This window comes from Rana temporaria (genome assembly GCF_905171775.1).
Source record: "Rana temporaria chromosome 10 unlocalized genomic scaffold, aRanTem1.1 chr10z, whole genome shotgun sequence".
NCBI lineage: Eukaryota > Metazoa > Chordata > Amphibia > Anura > Ranidae > Rana > Rana temporaria.
In genome coordinates this window covers 83,703-108,070 of record NW_024404487.1, presented here as the reverse complement: position 1 = coordinate 108,070, position 24,368 = coordinate 83,703, and the positions used below count along the sequence as shown (strand labels likewise).

Below are 24,368 nucleotides of genomic sequence, written 5' to 3'. Positions count from 1 at the left end.
CGCCGGGAAGCCACCCAGCGGTACGAGGAGCCCAGTCACCATGTCTTCTCTTCAGTGACTGAAAGGACTCCAGGGAGAAGGGCCAGTCCAGGCCTCTCCTCAGCAGTGGGCATGTTCTCTGAGGCCTTGTACACACGGGCAGACATGTCCGATGAAAACATGTCCGATGAAAACATCGGACATGTCTGCTGGCAGAATTTGGTCTGATGTGTGTACACACCATCAGACCAAATTCCCTGCGGACAGAAAACGCGGCGAAGTAGCGGCGACGATGGCGTGGCGACGATGGCGTGGCGACGTGCGCGAACCCGGAAGTTCAATGCTTCCACGCATGCGTCGAATCACTTTGACGCATGCACGGGATTTCGGGCCAGCGGACATGTCCGATGAGTCGTACTGACCATCGGACATGTCCAACGGACAGCTTTCCAGCGGACATGTTTCTTAGCATGCTAAGAACCTTTTGTCCGCTGGAAACCTGTCCGCTCGGCCAGGAATCCGGTCCACTAGGCCCTACACACGGTCAGACATGTCCGCAGAAACTGGTCCGCGGACCAGTTTCAGCAGACATGTTCGGTCGTGTGTACGAGGCCTGAGAGACGCAGAGGTTGGCTGGGTAAGTAATGCTGGGCTTGAGACAATTTATTTGAGGTACTGTGCGGATACCTGCATTGGGTCTCTGGAACTACTGACTAACTTCGGAGTCAACCCGACTGAGGTCTCCTCCCGTGTTAGTCTCCTGCCGAAAGGGGAGATGTGTGACGGGAGTGACTTTGGATCGGGGGTTTGGGGAACTCAGCTTGCCACACTAGAACCTTGTAAAATGTATATAATGTGTACTGTCTCATGCTGTTGGACAATTTGCTGGGATGGTTTGGGGTGTGACTGTATTCTATTGTCTATTGTGTCTGATGCCTCAACTATTATGGGATGTATAAGTGTCTTGCTGTGAGGAAAGACGGAGGGGGGATTCCTCCAACCCCCTGTTGATAAGACTGTGTACTGAGAAGTTTGAACACACCTGACCTGTGTGTCCATTGTCATTGGACAGTTTGACCCGCCCTGTTTTCCAAGGGTGGGAGGGATGTGTTTTTGAAGGGAGATATCTGTGTGTTCACGTGTGAAAATCAGATTGTTTTTGCCCCTCTACACTGAGGTGTTGTCTGTTGTCTGGTGATCTTGGAAGGTGCTGGATCTGGACAGAGGAAGCATTGACAGCGGACCTAGATCTGTTTGAGGACAGCTGGTTCGTCACACATGTACATAAGTATCACAGGCTCCTGCCATGTACATAAGTATCACAGACTCCTCCTACATACATAAGTATCACAGGCTCCTCCCATGTATATACATATCACAGGTTTCTCCCATGACACTCGGAATTGAGCTCAGGTACATCCTGTTTCCACTAATCATCCTTGAGATGTTTCTACAACTTGATTGGAATTCACCTGGGGGAATTCAGGTGATTGGACATGAACGGAGAGGGACACACCTTTCTATAGAAGGTCCCACCGGTAACAGTGCATGTCAGAGCACAAACCAAGCCATGAAGACCAAGCAATTGTCTGTAGACCTCGGAGACCGGATTGTATGGAGGCACAGATCGGAGGAAGGGTCCCAATGAGCACAGTGGCCTCCATCATCTGTAAATGGAAGAAGTATGGAACCACCAGGAGTCTTCCTAGAGCGGGCCGTCTGGACAAACTGAGTGATCAGGGGAGGGGGCCTTCGACAGGGAGGTGACCAAGAACCCGATGGTCACTCTGACAGATCTCCAGTGTTTCTCTGTGGAGAGAGGAGAACCTTCCAGAAGAACAACCATCTTTTCAACAGTCCACCAATCAGGCCTGTATGGGGGAGTGGCCAGACAGAAGCCACTCCTCAGTAACAGTCACGAGACAGCCCACCTGGAGTTTACCAAAAAGCCCTGAAGGACTCTCAGATCATGAGAAACAAAATTCTGAAGGAAACCAAGCCCGCCCATCACCTGACCAATACCATCCCTACTGTAAAGCATGGTGGTGGCAGCATCATGCTGTGGGGATGTTTTTCAGCATCAGGAACTGGAAGACTAGTCAGGATGGAGGGAAAGATGAATGCAGCAATCGTCATGGAAATTTTATGAAGATGTATGTAATATGTATTGTCATAGTGTCTCCCAGTGTTAGTTCTCCCGCAACCCGCCCTAAAGAGCTGACTGGGGCAGACTGACATTGGTTGAGATCCGTCTGGTAGTGGAAAAACGTCTTAAGGTTGGAGATGATGTTTGCAGAGTGGGGATATGTCCGCCGACAAAGGGCCCCTGTGCATTAGCGCAGACGATCGTGGAGGAGAGGATATGTTTGCTCTGCAAGGACATTATTGGTTATAAGCGCTCTTGTCTCTGCTGTGTCTAATCATGGTCGGGATTCGTAGCGCACATCTGTAGATAGCCACCATTCCACAAGCAATAATAGTATAATCCGGATATGCGCTGTTCTATGGATTCCTATCAGTGGTATTATGAAAGCTTATGAGCGTTTCATAGTCAGGGAAGGCGTCCATGTTTTAAAGTTATACAGCTTTGTTTGTTAAAACCACACAAACACGCTTTCCCTGCCTGGACACGCCCATAAGACTTTTGCCATTATTGTATTATTCATGTTGTTGTATGTATTGAAATTACCCCTTTGGAAGAGTTATCATGTATTGTATTGTATTAGCTGTATTTAGCACATTCATCCTTGTATGGTCATCTGCCTGGGTGGAGCTGACATGCTGTGACATCACTTCCTGTTAGTAACTTCTTGAGTGATGGGAGGAGCCTGTGATACTTATGTACATGGGAGGAGCCTGTGATACTTATGTACATGGGAGGAGCCTGTGATACTTACGTACATGGGAGGAGCCTGTGATACTTACGTACATGGGAGGAGCCTGTGATACTTATGTACATGGGAGGAGCCTGTGATACTTATGTACATGGGAGGAGCCTGTGATACTTATGTACATGGGAGGAGCCTGTGATACTTACGTACATGGGAGGAGCCTGTGATACTTACGTACATGGGAGGAGCCTGTGATACTTACGTACATGGGAGGAGCCTGTGATACTTACGTACATGGGAGGAGTCTGTGATACTTATGTACATGGGAGGAGCCTGTGATACTTATGTACATGGGAGGAGTCTGTGATACTTATGTACATGGGAGGAGCCTGTGATACTTATGTACATGGGAGGAGTCCATGATACTTATGTACATGGGAGGAGCCTGTGATACTTATGTACATGGGAGGAGCCTGTGATACTTATGTACATGGGAGGAGCCTGTGATACTTATGTACATGGGAGGAGTCTGTGATACTTATGTACATGGGAGGAGTCTGTGATACTTATGTACATGGGAGGAGCCTGTGACACTTATGGACATGGGAGGAGCCTGTGATACTTATGTACATGGGAGGAGTCTGTGATACTTATGTACATGGGAGGAGCCTGTGATACTTATGTACATGGGAGGAGTCTGTGATACTTATGTACATGGGAGGAGCCTGTGATACTTATGTACATGGGAGGAGCCTGTGATACTTATGTACATGGGAGGAGTCTGTGATACTTATGTACATGGGAGGAGCCTGTGATACTTATGTACATGGGAGGAGTCTGTGATACTTATGTACATGGGAGGAGCCTGTGATACTTATGTACATGGGAGGAGTCCATGATACTTATGTACATGGGAGGAGCCTGTGATACTTATGTACATGGGAGGAGCCTGTGATACTTATGTACATGGGAGGAGCCTGTGATACTTATGTACATGGGAGGAGTCTGTGATACTTATGTACATGGGAGGAGCCTGTGATACTTATGTACATGGGAGGAGTCTGTGATACTTATGTACATGGGAGGAGTCTGTGATACTTATGTACATGGGAGGAGTCTGTGATACTTATGTACATGGGAGGAGTCTGTGATACTTATGTACATGGGAGGAGTCTGTGATACTTACGTACATGGGAGGAGCCTGTGATACTTATGTACATGGGAGGAGCCTGTGATACTTACGTACATGGGAGGAGCCTGTGATACTTACGTACATGGGAGGAGCCTGTGATACTTATGTACATGGGAGGAGTCTGTGATACTTATGTACATGGGAGGAGCCTGTGATACTTATGTACATGGGAGGAGTCTGTGATACTTATGTACATGGGAGGAGTCTTTGATACTTATGTACATGGGAGGAGCCTGTGATACTTACGTACATGGGAGGAGTCTGTGATACTTATGTACATGGGAGGAGTCTGTGATACTTACGTACATGGGAGGAGCCTGTGATACTTATGTACATGGGAGGAGCCTGTGATACTTATGTACATGGGAGGAGCCTGTGATACTTATGTACATGGGAGGAGCCTGTGATACTTATGTACATGGGAGGAGCCTGTGATACTTACGTACATGGGAGGAGCCTGTGATACTTATGTACATGGGAGGAGCCTGTGATACTTATGTACATGGGAGGAGCCTGTGATACTTATGTACATGGGAGGAGCCTGTGATACTTATGTACATGGGAGGAGCCTGTGATACTTATGTACATGGGAGGAGCCTGTGATACTTATGTACATGGGAGGAGCCTGTGATACTTATGTACATGGGAGGAGCCTGTGATACTTATGTACATGGGAGGAGCCTGTGATACTTATGTACATGGGAGGAGCCTGTGATACTTATGTACATGGGAGGAGCCTGTGATACTTATGTACATGGGAGGAGCCTGTGATACTTATGTACATGGGATGTTTCCTTTTTTATTTTTAATAAATTTGCAAAGATTTCAAACAAACTTCTCTCACGTTGTCATTATGGGGGATTATTTGTAGAATTCTGAGGAAAATAATGAATTTAACCACTTCCTTACTGGGCACTTAAACCCCCTTCCTGCCCAGAGGACTTTTTGCGTTGGCACTGCGTCGCTTTAACTGACAATTGCGCCGTCGTGCGACGTGGCTCCCAAACAAAATTGACGTCCTTTTTTCCCCACAAATAGAGCTTTATTTTGGTGGTATTTGATCGCCTCTGCGGTTTTTATTTTTTGCTCTATAAACAAAAATAGAGCGACAATTTTGAAAAAAATAATAATAATTTTTACTTGTTGCTGTAATAAATAGCTCAATTCCCTATATAGTGTTCTAACTGTGGGGGAAGGGGGGTGACTGGGGGGGGTGACCGATCTGTGTCTCTATGTACAAGAGATACAGATCCGTCTCCTCTCTCCCCTGACAGCACCGCTGTCTCTGTGAGAGCCGGCAATGAGAAATGATCTCATATGTAAACATATGAGATCATCTCTCATTGGCCGCACAGATCGCCTAGCAAACGGCCACTCCGATTGGCCGTTCACGGCGATCTGTGATTGGCTGTGTCCAAGGGACACGGCCAGCACAGAAGTTCCCCGCTGCGCACTCGGGAACGCGGAAAGGGGCAGACGTCAAATGACGGCGCCCCAGAGAAGTAGAACCACCCTGCGGCCGTATATAGTCGTACGGCCGTCGGGAAGTGGTTAAAGGGGTTGTAAAGCTTTGTGCTTTTTCACCTTCATGCATCCTATGCATGAAGGTGAAAAAACACCTTGCAATCCTAGGTCCCCCTGTTTTACTTACCTGAGCCACTCTGTGGGCTTGTTCTCGCGATGGATGCGGCGTTCCGGGGGGTGGGGCCGAGTGATACAGTCGGCGGGTCCACTCGATGCAAAACAAACTGCACAGTGGAGGTAAGTATAACATGTTTGTTATTTAAAATATATATATATATACCTTTACAACCCCTTTATTCCATTTTGGAGTAAGGCTGTATTATAATAAAATGTGAAATAAGTGAAGCTCTGTGAGTACTTCTGCATGCTCTGTAGATGATAAGTATGGAGATTCATGGAACCTTTCCCCGCCAGGAGGGCAGATCTCTGTGACTTCAGATATACCGGCCATTGAAGAGACAAAACATCTTTCCAATAGTTTTATTATTCTTGTGTTGCAGACTCTTGGCGATATCACCAACCTCGCCTGGCACGTTCCGTCTCAGTAAGAGCCACAAGCAGTTTATTTGTTTCCTTTCCTTGTAACAAGAATACATTTCCCTCCCAATCATAATCTTAAAAAAAACACCCAGAAGAAAAAAAAAAAAAAGAAACCAAAGAGAAAATGTTCATCTCATGTTGATGATTCCACACCTTCCAATTTGTATAGAAATCCAGAGAAAATAACCGGCCCAAATTTTCCTGTGCCAGAGAGTTCAAAATCTGAAAGGTCTCCGTGCTCCTTTCCCAAAAACTAAATCATTTGTAAAAACATTTTTATACAGCTTTATTGTTAAGTTCTGAAGATAATTGGCACATTTGTAAAGGGTTATATGGCACAGTACCTCTGAAAATAATCTTCTCCAAGGCTGTAAACACCTCTTATTATCTTTTTTTTATTTTTATTTTTTTTAAAAAGCGTCATGAAAAACCTCAGAAGGTGACGATGATGTTTTTGTGGCAAAAAAAACCTTTCGGCCTTTTCCCTCCCAATCCTAAACTTACATAGAATTGTCCAAGCTATGGTGTCACCTGCCTGCCGGTCAGCGGGGCGCAGCTTCTCCTCGTCATCGCAGGCACCCTTGGCAATGTAAGAACTAAAGAAAATCACATTATATTTTTAGATTCATCTTTCATTTACCAGAAACCTCTCAGTGATATTATGGATTAAAAAGAAAAAAATCTGTCTCTTTAATCCATTATTGTTTTTTCCCATTCCACACACCTTTCCTTGATGAAAATATATCTGAAATAGAATTTACACATAAAGAGCTGTACCACAAAATAAGCTTTTTTCTTACTTTTTTTTTACTTTTCGTATCTATTTTCCCTTTTTCATATATTTTTTTCTTTTTTTATCCTTTTTTTTAGTAATTCATCAGGTAGTCAGAGAGTGAAATATCCCTTTGAAGTTATCAAAAGAGTCTTGGTTGTGTGTCAGTGCTTCAGTTGGAGGGGGGTTGTCTGTTTAAATGGGAATTTGGAGACAAGAGGATGAATTGAAGACGAACCCAGAGAGGCTCCAAGTATAGTCAGTCTATTCTCATACTCTGGAACACCATCGTTTCTGGTCGGATTCTCCCATTAAACTCAAATTATCCAGCTAAATTTGTGTTTCTTGCACATTTTCCTTTGAGCTGCTTTTAAACAAAAGAGGTTCATGAATAGAGTTTAGCATGGGGTTTTTGGCACAGTTAAGGGTTCCTGTATTGTTGTTATAATGAGCTTTGAATGCCGTGTAGTGGTTTAGGTGGTCATGCTCAATTGCTGGTAGTGCCATGTGGTTGTCTCCTGGGCCAGTGGCTGGTATTTCATCTTCTACATTGATGATCTCAATAGTTCGTGTTGGCCCATGATGCTTATGTAACTGGTGCTGTTTACGCAGTTTGTAAAATGCAATCAGCATCACAGCTGCCATAAAGGTGATGGCCACAAAGCAGCCAATTATGATCTTTGTTGTTTTCATGACATCATCTAAATCTTTCATGATGTTTCCTGTCACGTCTGTTATTGGAATAGTGAAAGTCTTCCCTGTGGAGGGTGTACTGCGTGGGGTAAGAGATGTGGTAGAATAGGTTATTCCCCATCGGACTGTAGGAGTTGGACCAGGCTCCTTCTCAGTAGGCTTTATCTCCTCGGGGGAGGAATCCATTGTTTCCACTGTCACAGTAGTAAAATATGTGTAATCAGTTGTCGATGGATCAACAACAGCAGATACATTTAGTGTAGCTGATGCTGTTGTATTTCCCGCAGAGTTTGTAACCATACATGTGTACTGACCAGTGTCCTGGACTGTCACATTTGTGAAATTTAAGGTCCCATCATGGAGAACAGAGATGCGGACTCTGTAGGAGCCATGAGTCATTAAGGTTCCATTTGGTGTTAACCAATTTACGGAAGTCATTGATGTGCCAGTTCTACATTTCAGTTCAGCTGCCATGCCTTCAGTTACATTGAGGTCAGTTGGAGGCTCCACTATAACAGGTGCGTAGCAAGTGAAATGGCTCTGATCTAGTTCTCCAATGTATCTTGTTTTCAGGTTTGGTGGGGAATGACATCGAGCACAGCAGGTCGTATTGTTCGGTACAGTCTCTTTTAACCACCAACTCAACCATAACACATCACAGTTGCAGTGCCAAGGATTATGGTTAAGGTGCACTCGCTCCAGGCGGTGAAGAGGTGTAAAAAGGTCATGGGGAAGAGACATTAAATTGTTATGAGAAAGATTAAGCTCTTCCAAGGATTTTAAATCATCAAATGCATTGCGCTCTATTGTTGTAACATGAGCATGCATCAGCCACAGTTTTCTAAGGCTTGTTAACCCTTGGAAAGATCCAGGTCGAATAATTTCCAGACGATTTCCAGACAACTCGAGTTCTTCCAGCCGGACAAGTGCTGTTAAGTTGGGGATATCTTTTAAATTGCACATTCCTAGGTTCAGGTATCTCAAATTTACAAGACCTTCGAAAGCAGCTTCAGAAATGTATTCCAGTTTCTTGAGCTCCCCCAGATCGAGTCGTCTCAAAGACGGAACCCTATTGAAAGCGTAGGATGGGATGCTCTCAATTGGATTATTTCTCAACCACAACTCCCTCAGCTTTGATAGATATTCGAAGGCTTGTGTTGGAACAGTTGTCAAACGATTATCGAAAAGCTCAAGTGTGCTGAGGTTTGGGAGTCCATTGAAAGCCCCCACCTCAATCTTACGAATCAGGTTTTTGCTGAGCTGTAGAATTTCCAGATGGCGAAGGTGTTTGAAAGTGTCTGTTTTGATGACCTGAATGATATTTTCCTGAAGGTTCAGGTATCGCGTATTGACAGAGATACCCTCTGGCACGTCAACCAGTTCTTTCCGTGTACAGGCAACTCTACTGGCCTGATTGCTGCATGAGCAGACGGCAGGACACGACGTCGGCGATGTACCTCCCAGGGCCAGAGAAGTGACCCATGAGATAAGTAAAAGTTGCTTCAAAATCATTCTACAAATCTTCAAAGCAGGCATTCCGTGGGTGCAATGATGAGTGACCATCTTCAATTCTCATCATTTAATAATATTCTTTTGGTGGATTTGTGTCTTCGGTAAATATCTAGAACAGCAGAAAAAATAAGATAAAAGAGTAATTAATAATATGCATTATAAAGCAATCCTAAGAGAACATAGAAAGCAATGTATTTATATGTAGATTCATTTAAAGGGTACAGAAAATGTGGGAAAGAGTTCCTCAGGAACGACTTCTGGCTCAGCTTGTAGAGCTGCAAACATTCCTAAATGTACAAAATAAATATAGATACTAACAGAAGAAAAGCCAACGTGGTATCAGTCTATAAAAAGGGCCGAGATAAATCCCTGGAAAGTACAGACCAGTCAGCCTAACATCATAAACAGGAACAGCAAGGCGCCACACTAAGTGCAGTATTAAAATCACAAAAACAAATAGCAATTCACAAGATTAAAGAATCAAATAGGCATGTGCAATGGAATCGCCAGTCCTGAAGTCTATGTAACAGCGACAGTATGGCCTATGGCTGCCACGAGCACAGATGATATATGCAGGGGATCCAGGAACCAGGAAGCAGAGAGCAGCTGATCACAGCCGTGACCAGCATGAACCGCAGAATGGCGCCGGGCCGGACGTGACAATTCTCCAAGAAGCGCATTTGTGAGGTCAGGCACTCATGTTGGGGTCAGGACTCTGTTCAGGCCAGTCGAGTTACTCCACCCCAAACTCGCTCATCCATGTCTTTATGGACCTTGCTTTGTGCTCTGGTGAGCAGTCATGTTGGAACAGGAAGGGGCCCTCCCCAAACTCCTCCCACAAAGTTGGGAGCAAGAAATTGTCCAAAATGTCATGGTATGCTGACGCCTTAAGAGTTCCCTTCACTGGAACTAAGGGGCCAAGCCCTGAAAAACAACTCCCAACCGTAAGACATGGATGAGGAGGATGGTCCAAGATTCCCATAGACACCCTCCTAAACCTTGTGGATGGCCTTCCCAGAAGAGGTGAAGCTGTTATATCTGAAAAGGGCGGAGCCAACTCAATATTGAACCCTCTGGACTAAGACTGGGATGTCATTAAAGTTTGTGTGTGTAACAGGACTGATTGGGATGTCTGGGCCGGGAAAAGTTCTCTGAAGAGATTGTTCTATTTTAAAGGAAATTACTTCTAGATGGGAAACTGGTTGAGGACAAGATAGAAGGTGGGAGTAGAAGAGGGAATAGGATGAGATTACTGGTCTGATACTATTGGAGAGAGCAAAAGTGGAAAGAGTGAGTGGGGAAGAAGAGGGAATGAGGAATGACAGGGGCCCCCAAGTTCCACAATGGGGGGACAGCCGTGGTATTTATGTGCAGCAGAGCAGTAGGGCCTAACCCTAATCTGAGGAGATGAAGGCATTCCAAAAGAACTGAGACTTGTCCTGAGACTTGACCTGACTTGTCCCGTGACTTGTCCCGTGACTTGTCCAGAGACTTGACCCGAGACTTGTCCCGAGACTTGTCCCGAGACTTGTCCCGTGACTTGTCCTGAGACTTGACCTGGGACTTGTCCTGAGACTTGTCCCGTGACTTGTCCAGAGACTTGTCCCGTGACTTGTCCCGTGACTTGTCCCTTGACTTGTCCAGAGACTTGACCTGTGACTTGTCCCGTGACTTGACCTGTGACTTGTCCCGAGACTTGACCTGTGACTTGTCCAGAGACTTGTCCCATGACTTGTCCCGTGACTTGACCTGTGACTTGTCCCGAGACTTGACCTGTGACTTGTCCAGAGACTTGTCCCATGACTTGTCCAGAGACTTGTCCCGTGACTTCTCCAGAGACTTGCCCCGTGACTTGTCCAGAGACTTGACCTGTGACTTGTCCCGAGACTTGACCTAACCCAACAAAGGGGTAAAACTCAGGCAGTAGGGGGAATGGGCACAGCACATAGTAATTAGGGTGTGCCCAGGCACACATGTCACACCCCCTGCACACACCTATGGGAAATGTGACTTGTCCAGGGGTATGACAGTGAGCGGTATGTAGAGGAGAGGAGTGTGGAGGGTATGACAGTGAGTGATATGTACAGGAGAGGAGTGTGGAGGGTATGACAGTGAGTGGTATGTACAGGAGAGGAGTGTGGAGGGTATGACAGTGGGCGGTATGTATAGGAGAGAAGTGTGGAGGGTATGACAGTGAGCGGTATGTACAGGAGAGAAGTGTGGAAGGTATGACAGTGGGCGGTATGTACAGGAGAGGAGTGTGGAGGATATGACAGTGGGCGGTATGTAGAGGAGAGAAGTGTGGAAGGTATGACAGTGGGCGGTATGTACAGGAGAGGAGTGTGGAGGGTATGACAGTGAGTGGTATGTAGAGGAGAGGAGTGTGGAGGATACAGGAAAGTGACATGTAAAATGTCCTGAGAAGGTGACATGTGAGATGTCCTGAGAAGGTGACATGTAAGATCTCCTGAGAAGGTGAAATGTAAGATCTCCTGAGAAGGTGACATGTGAGATGTCCTGAGAAGGTGACATGCAAGATCTCCTGAGAAGGTGACATGTAAGATCTCCTGAGAAGGTGACATGCAAGATCTCCTGAGAAGGTGACATGTAAGATCTCCTGAGAAGGTGACATGCGAGATGTCCTGAGAAGGTGACATGTAAGATGTCCTGAGAAGGTGACATGCAAGATCTCCTGAGAAGGTGACATGTGAGATGTCCTGAGAAGGTGACATGTGAGATGTCCTGAGAAGGTGACATGTGAGATGTCCTGAGAAGGTGACATGTAAGATGTCCTAAGAAGGTGACATGTAAGATGACCTGAGAAGGTGACATGTGAGATCTCCTGAGAAGGTGACATGTATGATCTCCTGAGAAGGTGACACGTGAGATGTCCTGAGAAGGTGACATGTAAGATCTCCTGAGAAGGTGACATGTAAGATCTCCTGAGAAGGTGACATGTAAGATCTCCTGAGAAGGTGACATGTAAGATCTCCTGAAAAGGTGACATGTATGATGTCCTGAGAAGGTGACATGTAAGATCTCCTGAGAAGGTGACATGTAAGATCTCCTAAGAAGGTGACATGTAAGATCTCCTGAAAAGGTGACATGTTAGATCTCCTGAGAAGGTGACATGTGAGATGTCCTGAGAAGGTGACATGTGAGATGTCCTGAGAAGGTGACATGTGAGATGTCCTGAGAAGGTGACATGTAAGATGTCCTGAGAAGGTGACATGTGAGATGTCCTGAGAAGGTGACATGTAAGATCTCCTGAGAAGGTGACATGTAAGATGTCCTGAGAAGGTGACATGTAAGATCTCCTGAGAAGGTGACATGTAAGATCTCCTGAAAAGGTGACATGTGAGATGTCCTGAGAAGGTGACATGTAAAGGTGTGAAATCTGCTTTGATTTCATCTTATTAGAAATGATTTGCTGAAGCAGCAGATTTCCCACCAGGCAGATGTAGTAATGCCGCAATCATGTGAAATGGTGTTAGAAGATATCGGTGGGACGTGAAGGGAGCTGAGATTCACGTGACATCACAGAGGAAGCAGAGAATGATGTTCTCAGTTGCCATGGCAATCTCCATAGATACAAGCATGTTCTGCATCCCTGCAGGATGTCTTTTCAATAGGATTCTGCTTAAAAACCCGTCTAGAAGGAGAGAGGAGGAGTGTGGGTGGCGAGTCAAATATATCCAGATAGGCGCTTGTACTCCCGTCCTCAGTGATTTCCATGGAAGGAATTAAAGACAAATCTCTCTTCTATAGTGCGACTGATCGCCATCTTGGTCCATGAGAAGAATGTCGCATCAATATGGAGCGGCATAGAGACAGAGCTTCTCACTGTCAGCTGAAGAATGAGACGTCTGGATGTCCAGCCCTCCTTTTTAGGTTTCAGTTATTCCTACGCCTCTGTACACTCAAACAGCGCCAGTCCGCCCTTTACAGCGGGAGAACTAACACTGGGAGACACTCTGGGCCAGATTCAGATAGGTCAGCGGATCTTTAGATCTGATTTATGTTACGCCGCCGCAAGTTTTTGAGGCAAGTGCTTTATTCAGAAAGCACTTGCCTCTAAAGTTGCGGCGGCGTATCGTAAATCCCCCGGCGGAATTCAAATTCCGCGGCTAGGGGGCGTCTACAATTTAAATCAGGCGCGTCACCGCGCCGATCGAACAGCGCATGCGCCGTCCGCAAATTTTCCCAGCGTGCATTGCTCCAAATGACGTCGCAAGGACGTCATTGGTTTCGACGTTAACGTAAATTCCATCCGGCCGTATTCGTGAACGACTTACGCAAACGACGTAAAAATTTCAAAACTCGGCGCGGGAACGACGGCCATACTTAACATAGGATACGCGGCACTTACCCCTCCTATAGCAGGGGTAACTTTCCGCCGGAAAAAGCCGAACGTAAACGACGTAAAAAAAAAGCGCCGGGTGGTCGTTCGTTTCTGAAGCGGCGTAAATGCTCATTTGCATATTCGACACGTAAAAGATACGGAAGCGCCACCTAATGTGCCCTCCCTCCCCATCTACATCAATTTGCCCTCCCTCCCCACCTCCATCAATGTGCCCTCCCTCCCCATCTCCATCAATGTGCCCTCCCTCCCAACCACCATCAATGTGCCCTTCCTCCCCACCTCCATCAATGTGCCCTCCCTCCCAACCACCATCAATTTGCCCTCCCTCCCCACCTCCATCAATGTGCCCTCCCTCCCCATCTCCATCAATGTGCCCTCCCTCCCAACCACCATCAATGTGCCCTTCCTCCCCACCTCCATCAATGTGCCCTCCCTCCCAACCACCATCAATGTGCCCTCCCTCCCCACCTCCATCAATGTGCCCTCCCTCCCAACCACCATCAATGTGCCCTCCCTCCCCACCTCCATCAATGTGCTCTCCCTCCCCATCTCCATCAATGTGCCCTCCCTCCCAACCACCATCAATGTGCCCTTCCTCCCCACCTCCATCAATGTGCCCTCCCTCCCAACCACCATCAATGTGCCCTCCCTCCCCACCTCCATCAATGTGCCCTCCCTCCCCACCTCCATCAATGTGCCCTCCCTATGTCCATCAATGTGCCCTTCCTCCCAACCACCACCAATGTGCCCTCCCTCCCCATCTCCATCAATGTGCCTTCCCGCCCCATCTCCATCAATGTGCCCTCCCTCCCCATCTCCATCAATGTGCCCTCCCTCCCCATCTCCATCAATGTGCCCTCCCTCCCCATCTCCATCAATGTGCCCTCTGTCCCCACCTCCATCAATGTGCCCTCCCTCCCTCCCTATCTCCATCAATGTGCCCTCCCCCCAACCACCATCAATGTGCCCTCCCCCCCATCTCCATCAATGTGCCCTCCCTCCCCATCTCCATCAATGTGCCCTCCCTCCCCATCTCCATCAATGTGCCCTTCCTCCCAACCACCATCAATGTGCTCTCCCTCCCCATCTCCATCAATGTGCCCTCCCTCCCAACCACCATCAATGTGCCCTTCCTCCCCACCTCCATCAATGTTCCCTCCCTCCCAACCACCATCAATGTGCCCTCCCTCCCCACCTCCATCAATGTGCCCTCCCTCCCCACCTCCATCAATGTGCCCTGCCTCCCCATGTCCATCAATGTGCCCTTCCTCCCAACCACCACCAATGTGCCCTCCCTCCCCATCTCCATCAATGTGCCCTCCCGCCCCATCTCCATCAATGTGCCCTCCCTCCCCATCTATGTGCCCTCCCTCCCCATCTCCATCAATGTGCCCTCCCTCCCCATCTCCATCAATGTGCCCTCTGTCCCCATCTCCATCAATGTGCCCTCCCTCCCCACCTCCATCAATGTGCCCTCCCTCCCTATCTCCATCAATGTGCCCTCCCCCCAACCACCATCAATGTGCCCTCCCTCCCCACCACAATCAATGTGCCCTCCCTCCCAACCACCATCAATGTGCCCTCCCTCCCCATCTCTATCAATGTGCCCTCCCTCCCCATCTCCATCAATGTGCCCTCCCTCCCCACCTCCATCAATGTGCCCTCCCCCCCACCTCCATCAATGTGCCCTCCCTCCCCATCTCTATCAATGTGCCCTTCGTCCCACCACCACCAATGTGCCCTCCCTCCCTATCTCCATCAATGTGCCCTCCCCCCAACCACCATCAATGTGCCCTCCCTCCCCGCCTCCATCAATGTGCCCTCCTTCCCAACCACCATCAATGTGCCCTCCCTCCCCATCTCCATCAATGTGCCCTCCCTCCCCATCTCCATCAATGTGCCCTCCATCCCCATCAATGTGCCCTCCGTCCCCATCTCCATCAATGTGCCCTCAGTCCCCATCTCCATCAATGTGCCCTTAGTCCCCATCTCCATCAATGTGCCCTCCCTCCCCACCTCCATCAATGTGCTCTCCCTCCCCACCTCCATCAATGTGCCCTCCCTCCCAACCACCATCAATGTGCCCTTCCTCCCCACCCCATCAATGTGCCCTCAGTCCCCACCTCCATCAATGTGCCCTCCCTCCCAACCACCATCAATGTGCCCTCCCTCCCCACCTCCATCAATGTGCCCTCCCTCCCAACCACCATCAATGTGCCCTCCCTCCCCACCTCCATCAATGTGCCCTCCCTTCCAACCACCATCAATGTGCCCTCCCTCCCAACCACCATCAATGTGCCCTCCCTCCCCACCTCCATCAATGTGCCCTCCCTCCCCACCTCCACCAATGTGCCCTCCCTCCCCACCACCATCAATGTGCCCTCCCTCCCCATCTCCATCAATGTGCCCTCCCTCCCCATCTCCATCAATGTGCCCTCTGTCCCCATCTCCATCAATGTGCCCTCCCTCCCCACCTCCATCAATGTGAACTCCCTCCCAACCACCATCAATGTGCCCTCCCTCCCCATCAATGTGCCCTCCCTCCCAACCACCATCAATGTGCCCTCCCTCCCCACCTCCATCAATGAGCCATCCCTCCCCACCTCCATCAATGTGCCCTCCCTCCCCATCTCCATCAATGTGCCCTCCGTCCCCATCTCCATCAATGTGCCCTCCTTCCCCGCCTCCATCAATGTGCCCTTCCTCCCAACCACCACCAATGTGCCCTCCCTCCCCATCTCCATCAATGTGCCCTCCCTCTCCATCAATGTGCCCTCCCTCCCCATCTCCATCGATGTGCCCTCCCTCCCCATCAATGTGCCCTCCGTCCCCATCAATGTGCCCTCCCTCCCCACCTCCATCAATGTGCCCTCCCTCCCCACCTCCATCAATGTGCCCTCCCTCCCCATCTCCATCAATGTGCCCTCCCTCCCCACCTCCATCAATGTGCCCTCCTTCCCCACCTCCATCAATGAGCCACCCCTTCCCACCTCCATCAATGAGCCATCCCTCCCCACCTCCATCAATGTGCCCTCCCTCCCCATCAATGTGCCTTCCCTCCCCATCTCCATCAATGTGCCCTCCGTTCCCATCTCCATCAATGTGCCCTCCCTCCCAACCACCATCAACGTGCCCTCCCTCCCCACCTCCATCAATGAGCCATCCCTCCCCATCTCCATCAATGTGCCCTCCGTCCCCATCTCCATCAATGTGCCCTCCCTCCCCTTCTCCATCAATGTGCCCTCCCTCCTCACCTCCATCAATGTGCCCTCCCTCCCCATCTCCATCAATGTGCCCTCCCTCCCAACCACCATCAATGTGCCCTCCCTCCCCATCTCCATCAATGTGCCCTCCGTCCCCATCTCCATTAATTTGCCCTCCCTCCCCATCTCCATCAATGTGCCCTCCCTCCCAACCACCATCAATGTGCCCCCCTCCCCATCTCCATCAATGTGCCCTCTCTCCCAACCACCATCAATGTGCCCCCCTCCCCATCTCCATCAATGTGCCCTCCCTCCCCTTCTCCATCAATGTGCCCTCCCTCCTCACCTCCATCAATGTGCCCTCCCTCCCCATCTCCATCGATGTGCCCTCCCTCCCCATCAATGTGCCCTCCCTCCCAACCACCATCAATGTGCCCCCCTCCCCATCTCCATCAATGTGCCCTCCCTCCCCATCTCCATCAATGTGCCCTCCCTCCCAACCACCATCAATGTGCCCTCCCTCCCCATCAATGTGCCCTCCCTCCCAACCACCATCAATGTGCCCTCCCTCCCCACCTCCATCAATGAGCCATCCCTCCCCACCTCCATCAATGTGCCCTCCCTCCCCATCTCCATCAATGTGCCCTCCGTCCCCATCTCCATCAATGTGCCCTCCTTCCCCGCCTCCATCAATGTGCCCTTCCTCCCAACCACCACCAATGTGCCCTCCCTCCCCATCTCCATCAATGTGCCCTCCCTCTCCATCAATGTGCCCTCCCTCCCCATCTCCATCGATGTGCCCTCCCTCCCCATCAATGTGCCCTCCGTCCCCATCTCCATCAATGTGCCCTCCTTCCCCATCTCCATCAATGTGCCCTCCCTCCCCATCTCCATCAATGTGCCCTCCCTCCCAACCTCCATCAATGTGCCCTCCCTATGTCCATCAATGTGCCCTCCGTCCCCATCTCCATTAATTTGCCCTCTGTCCCCATCTCTATCAATGTGCCCTCCCTCCCCACCTCCATTAATGTGCCCTCCCTCCCCACCTCCATCAATGTGCCCTCCCTCCCCACCACCATCAATGTGCCGTCCCTCCCCACCACCATCAATGTGCCGTCCCTCCCCATCAATGTGCCCTCCCTCCCCACCTCCATCAATGTGCCCTCCCTCCCCACCTCCATCAATGTGCCCTCCCTCCCCACCACCATCAATGTGCCGTCCCTCCCCATCAATGTGCCCTTCCTCCCCACCACCATCAATGTGCCCTCCCTCCCCACCTCCATCAATGTGCCCTCCCTCCCCATCTCCATCAATGTGCCCTCCCTCCCCACCTCCATCAATGTGCCCTCCTTCCCCACCTCCATCAATGAGCCACCCCTTCCCACCTCCATCAATGTGCCCTCCCTCCCCATCTCCATCAATGTGCCCTCCCTCCCCACCTCCATCAATGTGCCCTCCTTCCCCACCTCCATCAATGAGCCACCCCTTCCCACCTCCATCAATGTGCCCTCCCTCCCAACCACCATCAATGTGCCCCCCTCCCCATCTCCATCAATGTGCCCTCTCTCCCAACCACCATCAATGTGCCCCCCTCCCCATCTCCATCAATGTGCCCTCCCTCCCCTTCTCCATCAATGTGCCCTCCCTCCTCACCTCCATCAATGTGCCCTCCCTCCCCATCTCCATCGATGTGCCCTCCCTCCCCATCAATGTGCCCTCCCTCCCAACCACCATCAATGTGCCCCCCTCCCCATCTCCATCAATGTGCCCTCCCTCCCCATCTCCATCAATGTGCCCTCCCTCCCAACCACCATCAATGTGCCCTCCCTCCCCATCAATGTGCCCTCCCTCCCAACCACCATCAATGTGCCCTCCCTCCCCACCTCCATCAATGAGCCATCCCTCCCCACCTCCATCAATGTGCCCTCCCTCCCCATCTCCATCAATGTGCCCTCCGTCCCCATCTCCATCAATGTGCCCTCCTTCCCCGCCTCCATCAATGTGCCCTTCCTCCCAACCACCACCAATGTGCCCTCCCTCCCCATCTCCATCAATGTGCCCTCCCTCTCCATCAATGTGCCCTCCCTCCCCATCTCCATCGATGTGCCCTCCCTCCCCATCAATGTGCCCTCCGTCCCCATCTCCATCAATGTGCCCTCCTTCCCCATCTCCATCAATGTGCCCTCCCTCCCCATCTCCATCAATGTGCCCTCCCTCCCAACCACCATCAATGTGCCCTCCCTTCCCATCTCCATCAATGTGCCCTCCGTCCCCATCTCCATTAATTTGCCCTCTGTCCCCATCTCTATCAATGTGCCCTCCCTCCCCACCTCCATTAATGTGCCCTCCCTCCCCACCTCCATCAATGTGCCCTCCCTCCCCACCACCATCAATGTGCCGTCCCTCCCCACCACCATCAATGTGCCCTCCCTCCCCATCAATGTGCCCTCCCTCCCCACCTCCATCAATGTGCCCTCCCTCCCCACCTCCATCAATGTGCCCTCCCTCCCCACCACCATCAATGTGCCGTCCCTCCCCATCAATGTGCCCTTCCTCCCCACCACCATCAATGTGCCCTCCCTCCCCACCTCCATCAATGTGCCCTCCCTCCCCATCTCCATCAATGTGCCCTCCCTCCCCACCTCCATCAATGTGCCCTCCTTCCCCACCTCCATCAATGAGCCACCCCTTCCCACCTCCATCAATGTGCCCTCCCTCCCCATCTCCATCAATGTGCCCTCCCTCCCCACCTCCATCAATGTGCCCTCCTTCCCCACCTCCATCAATGAGCCACCCCTTCCCACCTCCATCAATGTGCCGTCCCTCCCCATCAATGTGCCCTTCCTCCCCACCACCATCAATGTGCCCTCCCTCCTGTAACGGTCACCACCGTTTACGATATTCCCATTCCATCAACCACGACAGCTTATCTGACACTCCAACCATCCAAAAGAGACGATCCATTCCCCCAGAATCCCTCAGATGGAGACCCCAACATGGAGGCTGAGTACATTTTGGTATATTTAAAGTAAATAATATTTAGAAAAAAAAAAAAATGAAGTAATTAAGAGTGTAGCAGGAGGTTTCTAGAGTATTTGGTAATGTTGGGGAATTGTTAATGAGTTGGAGTTTCTTTTTGTAAAGACTTTGTTTTTGTACAGTGTAAGTAAGTTGTGGGGTGTTGATGTATTAATGTTGTAATGACATAATTATGTTACTCTGTTTTATAGCAAATTGGGGCTTGGCTTTTAATGTTGTGTCTTTAAATAAAGACACAACGTAACAGACAGGGCACCCGAGGAAGAAAGTTTTGATCGGGCTGTTAAACGAGGACTGGCACAGTATGGTCCTAATCCTCCACCGGAGTTCATAGACCTGGTTATAGCGGCTGTTTCGAGGTCTCACAGGACCTCTTCGTCAGGCAAATGATGCCTGACGAAGAGGTCCTGTGCGACCTCGAAACATTGCTGTTTTGATCGCTTTTATGCATTAAAGAATTTCTGGACGTTTTTCTAAATGATCCTTGGTGTGCTGGCGAATATGTCTACATGGTGCTGAGTTACACCTGCTTTATGGGGAATAACTTTAGGCCGGACGTTGAACTTACGCGCACCGCGGCATAAGCCTGCGCCGGGCGCACAAATCAATGGGAGCGCCACATGCGTCCAGCGTAAATATGCGCCCACGATACGCCGGCGTAGACAAGTTACGTCGGTCGGATGAAGCCTATTTTCAGGCGTAACTAGTTTTGTGGGCACGGCGCATAGATACGACGGCGCATATTTACACTTACGCGGCGTAGCTCGAGATACGTCGGCGTAAGTGCTTTGTGAATCCGGGTCCTAGTGAACAATGAATCAACTCCACCCACAAGGCACTTCAATACACACTCTTAGACAATGACATTCAGTTGAGTTAATTATGCCCAGACTATGGACACACAGGTCCTCCAGACTATGGACATAATCACAGGTCCACCAGACTATGGACATAATCACAGGTCTACCAGACTATGGACATAATCACAGGTCCACCAGACTATGGACATAATCACAGGTCTACCAGACTATGGACATAATCACAGGTCCACCAGACTATGGACACACAGGTCCACCAGACTATGGACATAATCACAGGTCTACCAGACTATGGACATAATCACAGGTCCACCAGACTATGGACATAATCACAGGTCTACCAGACTATGGACATAATCACAGGTCCACCAGACTATGGACACACAGGTCCTCCAGACTATGGACATAATCACAGGTCTACCAGACTATGGACATAATCACAGGTCCACCAGACTATGGACATAATCACAGGTCTACCAGACTATGGACATAATCACAGGTCCACCAGACTATGGACACACAGGTCCTCCAGACTATGGACATAATCACAGGTCTACCAGACTATGGACATAATCACAGGTCCACCAGACTATGGACATAATCACAGGTCCTCCAGACTATGGACATAATCACAGGTCCACCAGACTATGGACATAATCACAGGTCTACCAGACTATGGACATAATCACAGGTCTACCAGACTATGGACATAATCACAGGTCTACCAGACTATGGACACACAGGTCCTCCAGACTATGGACATAATCACAGGTCCACCAGACTATGGACATAATCACAGGGCCACCAGACTATGGACATAATCACAGGTCCACCAGACTATGGACATAATCACAGGTCCTCCAGACTATGGACATAATCACAGGTCCACCAGACTATGGACATAATCACAGGTCTACCAGACTATGGACATAATCACAGGTCTACCAGACTATGGACATAATCACAGGTCTACCAGACTATGGACATAATCACAGGTCTACCAGACTATGGACATAATCACAGGTCCACCAGACTATGGACATAATCACAGGTCCACCAGACTATGGACATAATCACAGGTCTACCAGACTATGGACACACAGGTCCTCCAGACTATGGACATAATCACAGGGCCACCAGACTATGGACATAATAATCACAGGCATTGATGATTATTGGAGGAATCTGGGGGTTTTGGCATTGATGATTATTGGAGAAATTGGGGGTCTCTACATGGAAGATAATTGGAGGAATCGGGGGTCTCCGCATTGCTGATTATTGGAGGAATTTTGGGTACTCAGTGTAGCGGGGTCATTCTGTCAGAGACTAATGACAGGCCTGAATTCCCGCTGGAACTTTATCCACGCTGTAAATATGTAAGATACCTTTAAGAAGTTATGCATTGTGGGACTAGAAGTAGCGGGAGATATGGACTCCATTGACTCTTCGGAGAAACAGACTACGCTTCCCACAATGCCCTGCATTATTGGAACATGTGACACCTCCGCACAGACTTATGGGGGAGGTTACTTAAGGGCAAGGAGGGCCTGATCTCGCTTTCTCTGGACCTGCATCTTCTCCTCTGCGGAGCTGTGGAGAGCAGCACTGCCGCGCTGCTAGGCCTGAAGCCTGGGCCTGGAACCACCGAGAGACCAGCCATCCTGAGGGAAGCAAGCCCGCAGTATCCAGCTCGTGTTCTAGGAAGACCGGAGAAGCTATCCAGCTGACGACTGAAACAGTGGGAAGCCTGATGCCGGAAACCCTTGTGCTGTGGAGCAGTGATCTACCAACGCATCTTTGAGAAGGATACAGGCGGGTCATAGACTACCTATATTAGTTTAACTGAATGGTACCATTCCTTAGCTTAGATCTTTTCCTTATCATTATTTTACTGACCCTTGCAAGGGCCCTTGCAGAGTCATTGTGTGTCATTGCATAACAGTTGTTGACTTGTAATTTAAACCCATGAGTAAACTCATAGGCCCGGATTCAGATACAATAGTGTATCTCTCGGCAGGCGTAATGTATCTCAGATACGTTACGCTGCCGTAAATTAGGGCGCAAGTTCCGTATTCAGAAAGAACTTGCGCCCTAAGTTATGGCGGCGTAACGTATGTGGTTCGGCGTAAGCCCGCCTAATTCAAATGTGGATGATGTGGGCGTGTTTTCTTCAAATTAATGTGACCCCACGTATTTGAAGTTTTTTACGAACGGCGCATGCGCTGTTCATGAAAGAATCTCAGTGCGCATGCTCGAAATTACGCCGCAAATCGTCAATGCTTTAGACGTGAACGTAACTTACGTACAGCCCTATTCGCGAACGACTTACGCAAACGACGAAAATTTTTTCAAAATTCGACGCGGGAACGACGTCCATACTTAACATAGGATACCCCTCATATAGCAGGGGTAACTTACACCGGAAAAAGCCTAACGTAAATGATGTAAAAAATGCGCCGGGCAGACGTACGTTTCTGAATCGGTGTATCTCCTTAATTTGCATATTTCTCGCGTAAATCTACGGAAGTGCCACCTAGCGGCCAGCGGAAATATGCAGCCTAAGATACGAGGGTGTAAAACACTTAGGCCGGTCGGATCTTAGGGAAATCTATGCGTAACTGATTCTATGAATCAGTCGCATAGATACGACCCCTCAACTCAGAGTTACGACGGCGTATCCGGAGATACGCCGTCGTAACTGCTCTCTGAATCCGGGCCATTCTCTTTGGTTTAAATATATTAACTGTCATATGATGTGGGAGTGTGCTCCGTTTAGAAAGTTCTGGTCGGAGGTCACGGCCTTCATTAGCTCGCTGATGCTGTTACCAAATATATGTAATCCTCTGAGGTGTTTACTGGGCCACATTGATGACGAGACTATATCTAAGAATATGCAAACCTTCCTGCGGATAGTACTGTTCTATGCTAAGAAGTCTATAACCTTCCACTGGAAGTCTCCATCCTTACCTACCATTGTCTTCTGGCTCACCACCATCAATCGTGCTATACCGCTGTATAAGATGACATATGAGGCCAGAGGGTGTCCAAAAAAATTCTTGAAGGTCTGGGGCTCTTGGGTTGATTCCGAGATCACCATACCTCCTGCTCCTTGAACTTTGACTGATGGCTGATACCTCTGCCCGTTGAATAGAACTAAGTGAGTAAATTAACGATTCTGTTGTTTTTCTCCCACCTTTCTCTGTGTGTTTTTATGAAAATGCTCAATGTGTACCAGCTTCCAAAGTTTTGTAAAATTATGTACCGGCTATGTTCGCCTAGGATGTGTGTTTCTTGTACTGTCTGTTTTGTATGTACAAAAATTTCAAAATAAAAATTTACAATTAAAAAATATATATATATTAACTGTGTGAAGTGTATTTTCTCATCTGGAAAAACCACCTAACAAAGCAGGTAATACTGTTGTCATATTGTCATTATACACTATTAGCCAGATTCAGTAAGACTTACGACGGCGTATCAGTAGATACGCCGTCGTAAGTCCGAATCCGCACCGTCGTATCTTTAAGCGTATTCTCAAACTGAGATACGCTTAACTGTTGCTAAGATACGACCGGCGTAAGTCTTCTACATCGTCGTATCTTAGCTGCATATTTACGCTGGCCGCTAGGGGCGTGTACGTGGATTTACGCCTAGAATATGTAAATGAGCAAGATACGCCTATTCACGAACGTACTTGCGCCCAATACGCTGTTTACGTAAGGCGTTTTTCAGGCGTAAAGATAAACCACCAAAATGATGGCGCAGCCCATGCAAGGTATAGACGTCGGAAGTGCCGTCGAATTTTACGTTGTTTGCGTAAGCGTACGTGAATGGGGCTGGGCGTAGGTTACGTTTACGAAAGCAATGAGTATTTTCGAAGTGATCCTGAGCATGCGCGCGCA

At 49.1% G+C, this 24,368-nt stretch overlaps 1 protein-coding gene across 2 annotated transcripts in view; it reads right to left on the bottom strand.

Moving 5' to 3' along the window:
- Positions 1-5,991: 5,991 nt before the first annotated feature.
- Positions 5,992-24,368, bottom strand: part of LRRC4B (leucine rich repeat containing 4B) — a 76,641-nt gene continuing 58,264 nt past the window's right edge. For both annotated transcript variants that reach the window (XM_040334487.1, XM_040334486.1), the window contains one exon: positions 5,992-9,152. In XM_040334487.1, the coding sequence (XP_040190421.1) occupies positions 7,169-9,094 (1,926 nt within the window). In that variant the 5' untranslated portion in view covers positions 9,095-9,152 and the 3' untranslated portion in view covers positions 5,992-7,168. The remainder of the gene's footprint in view (positions 9,153-24,368) is intronic.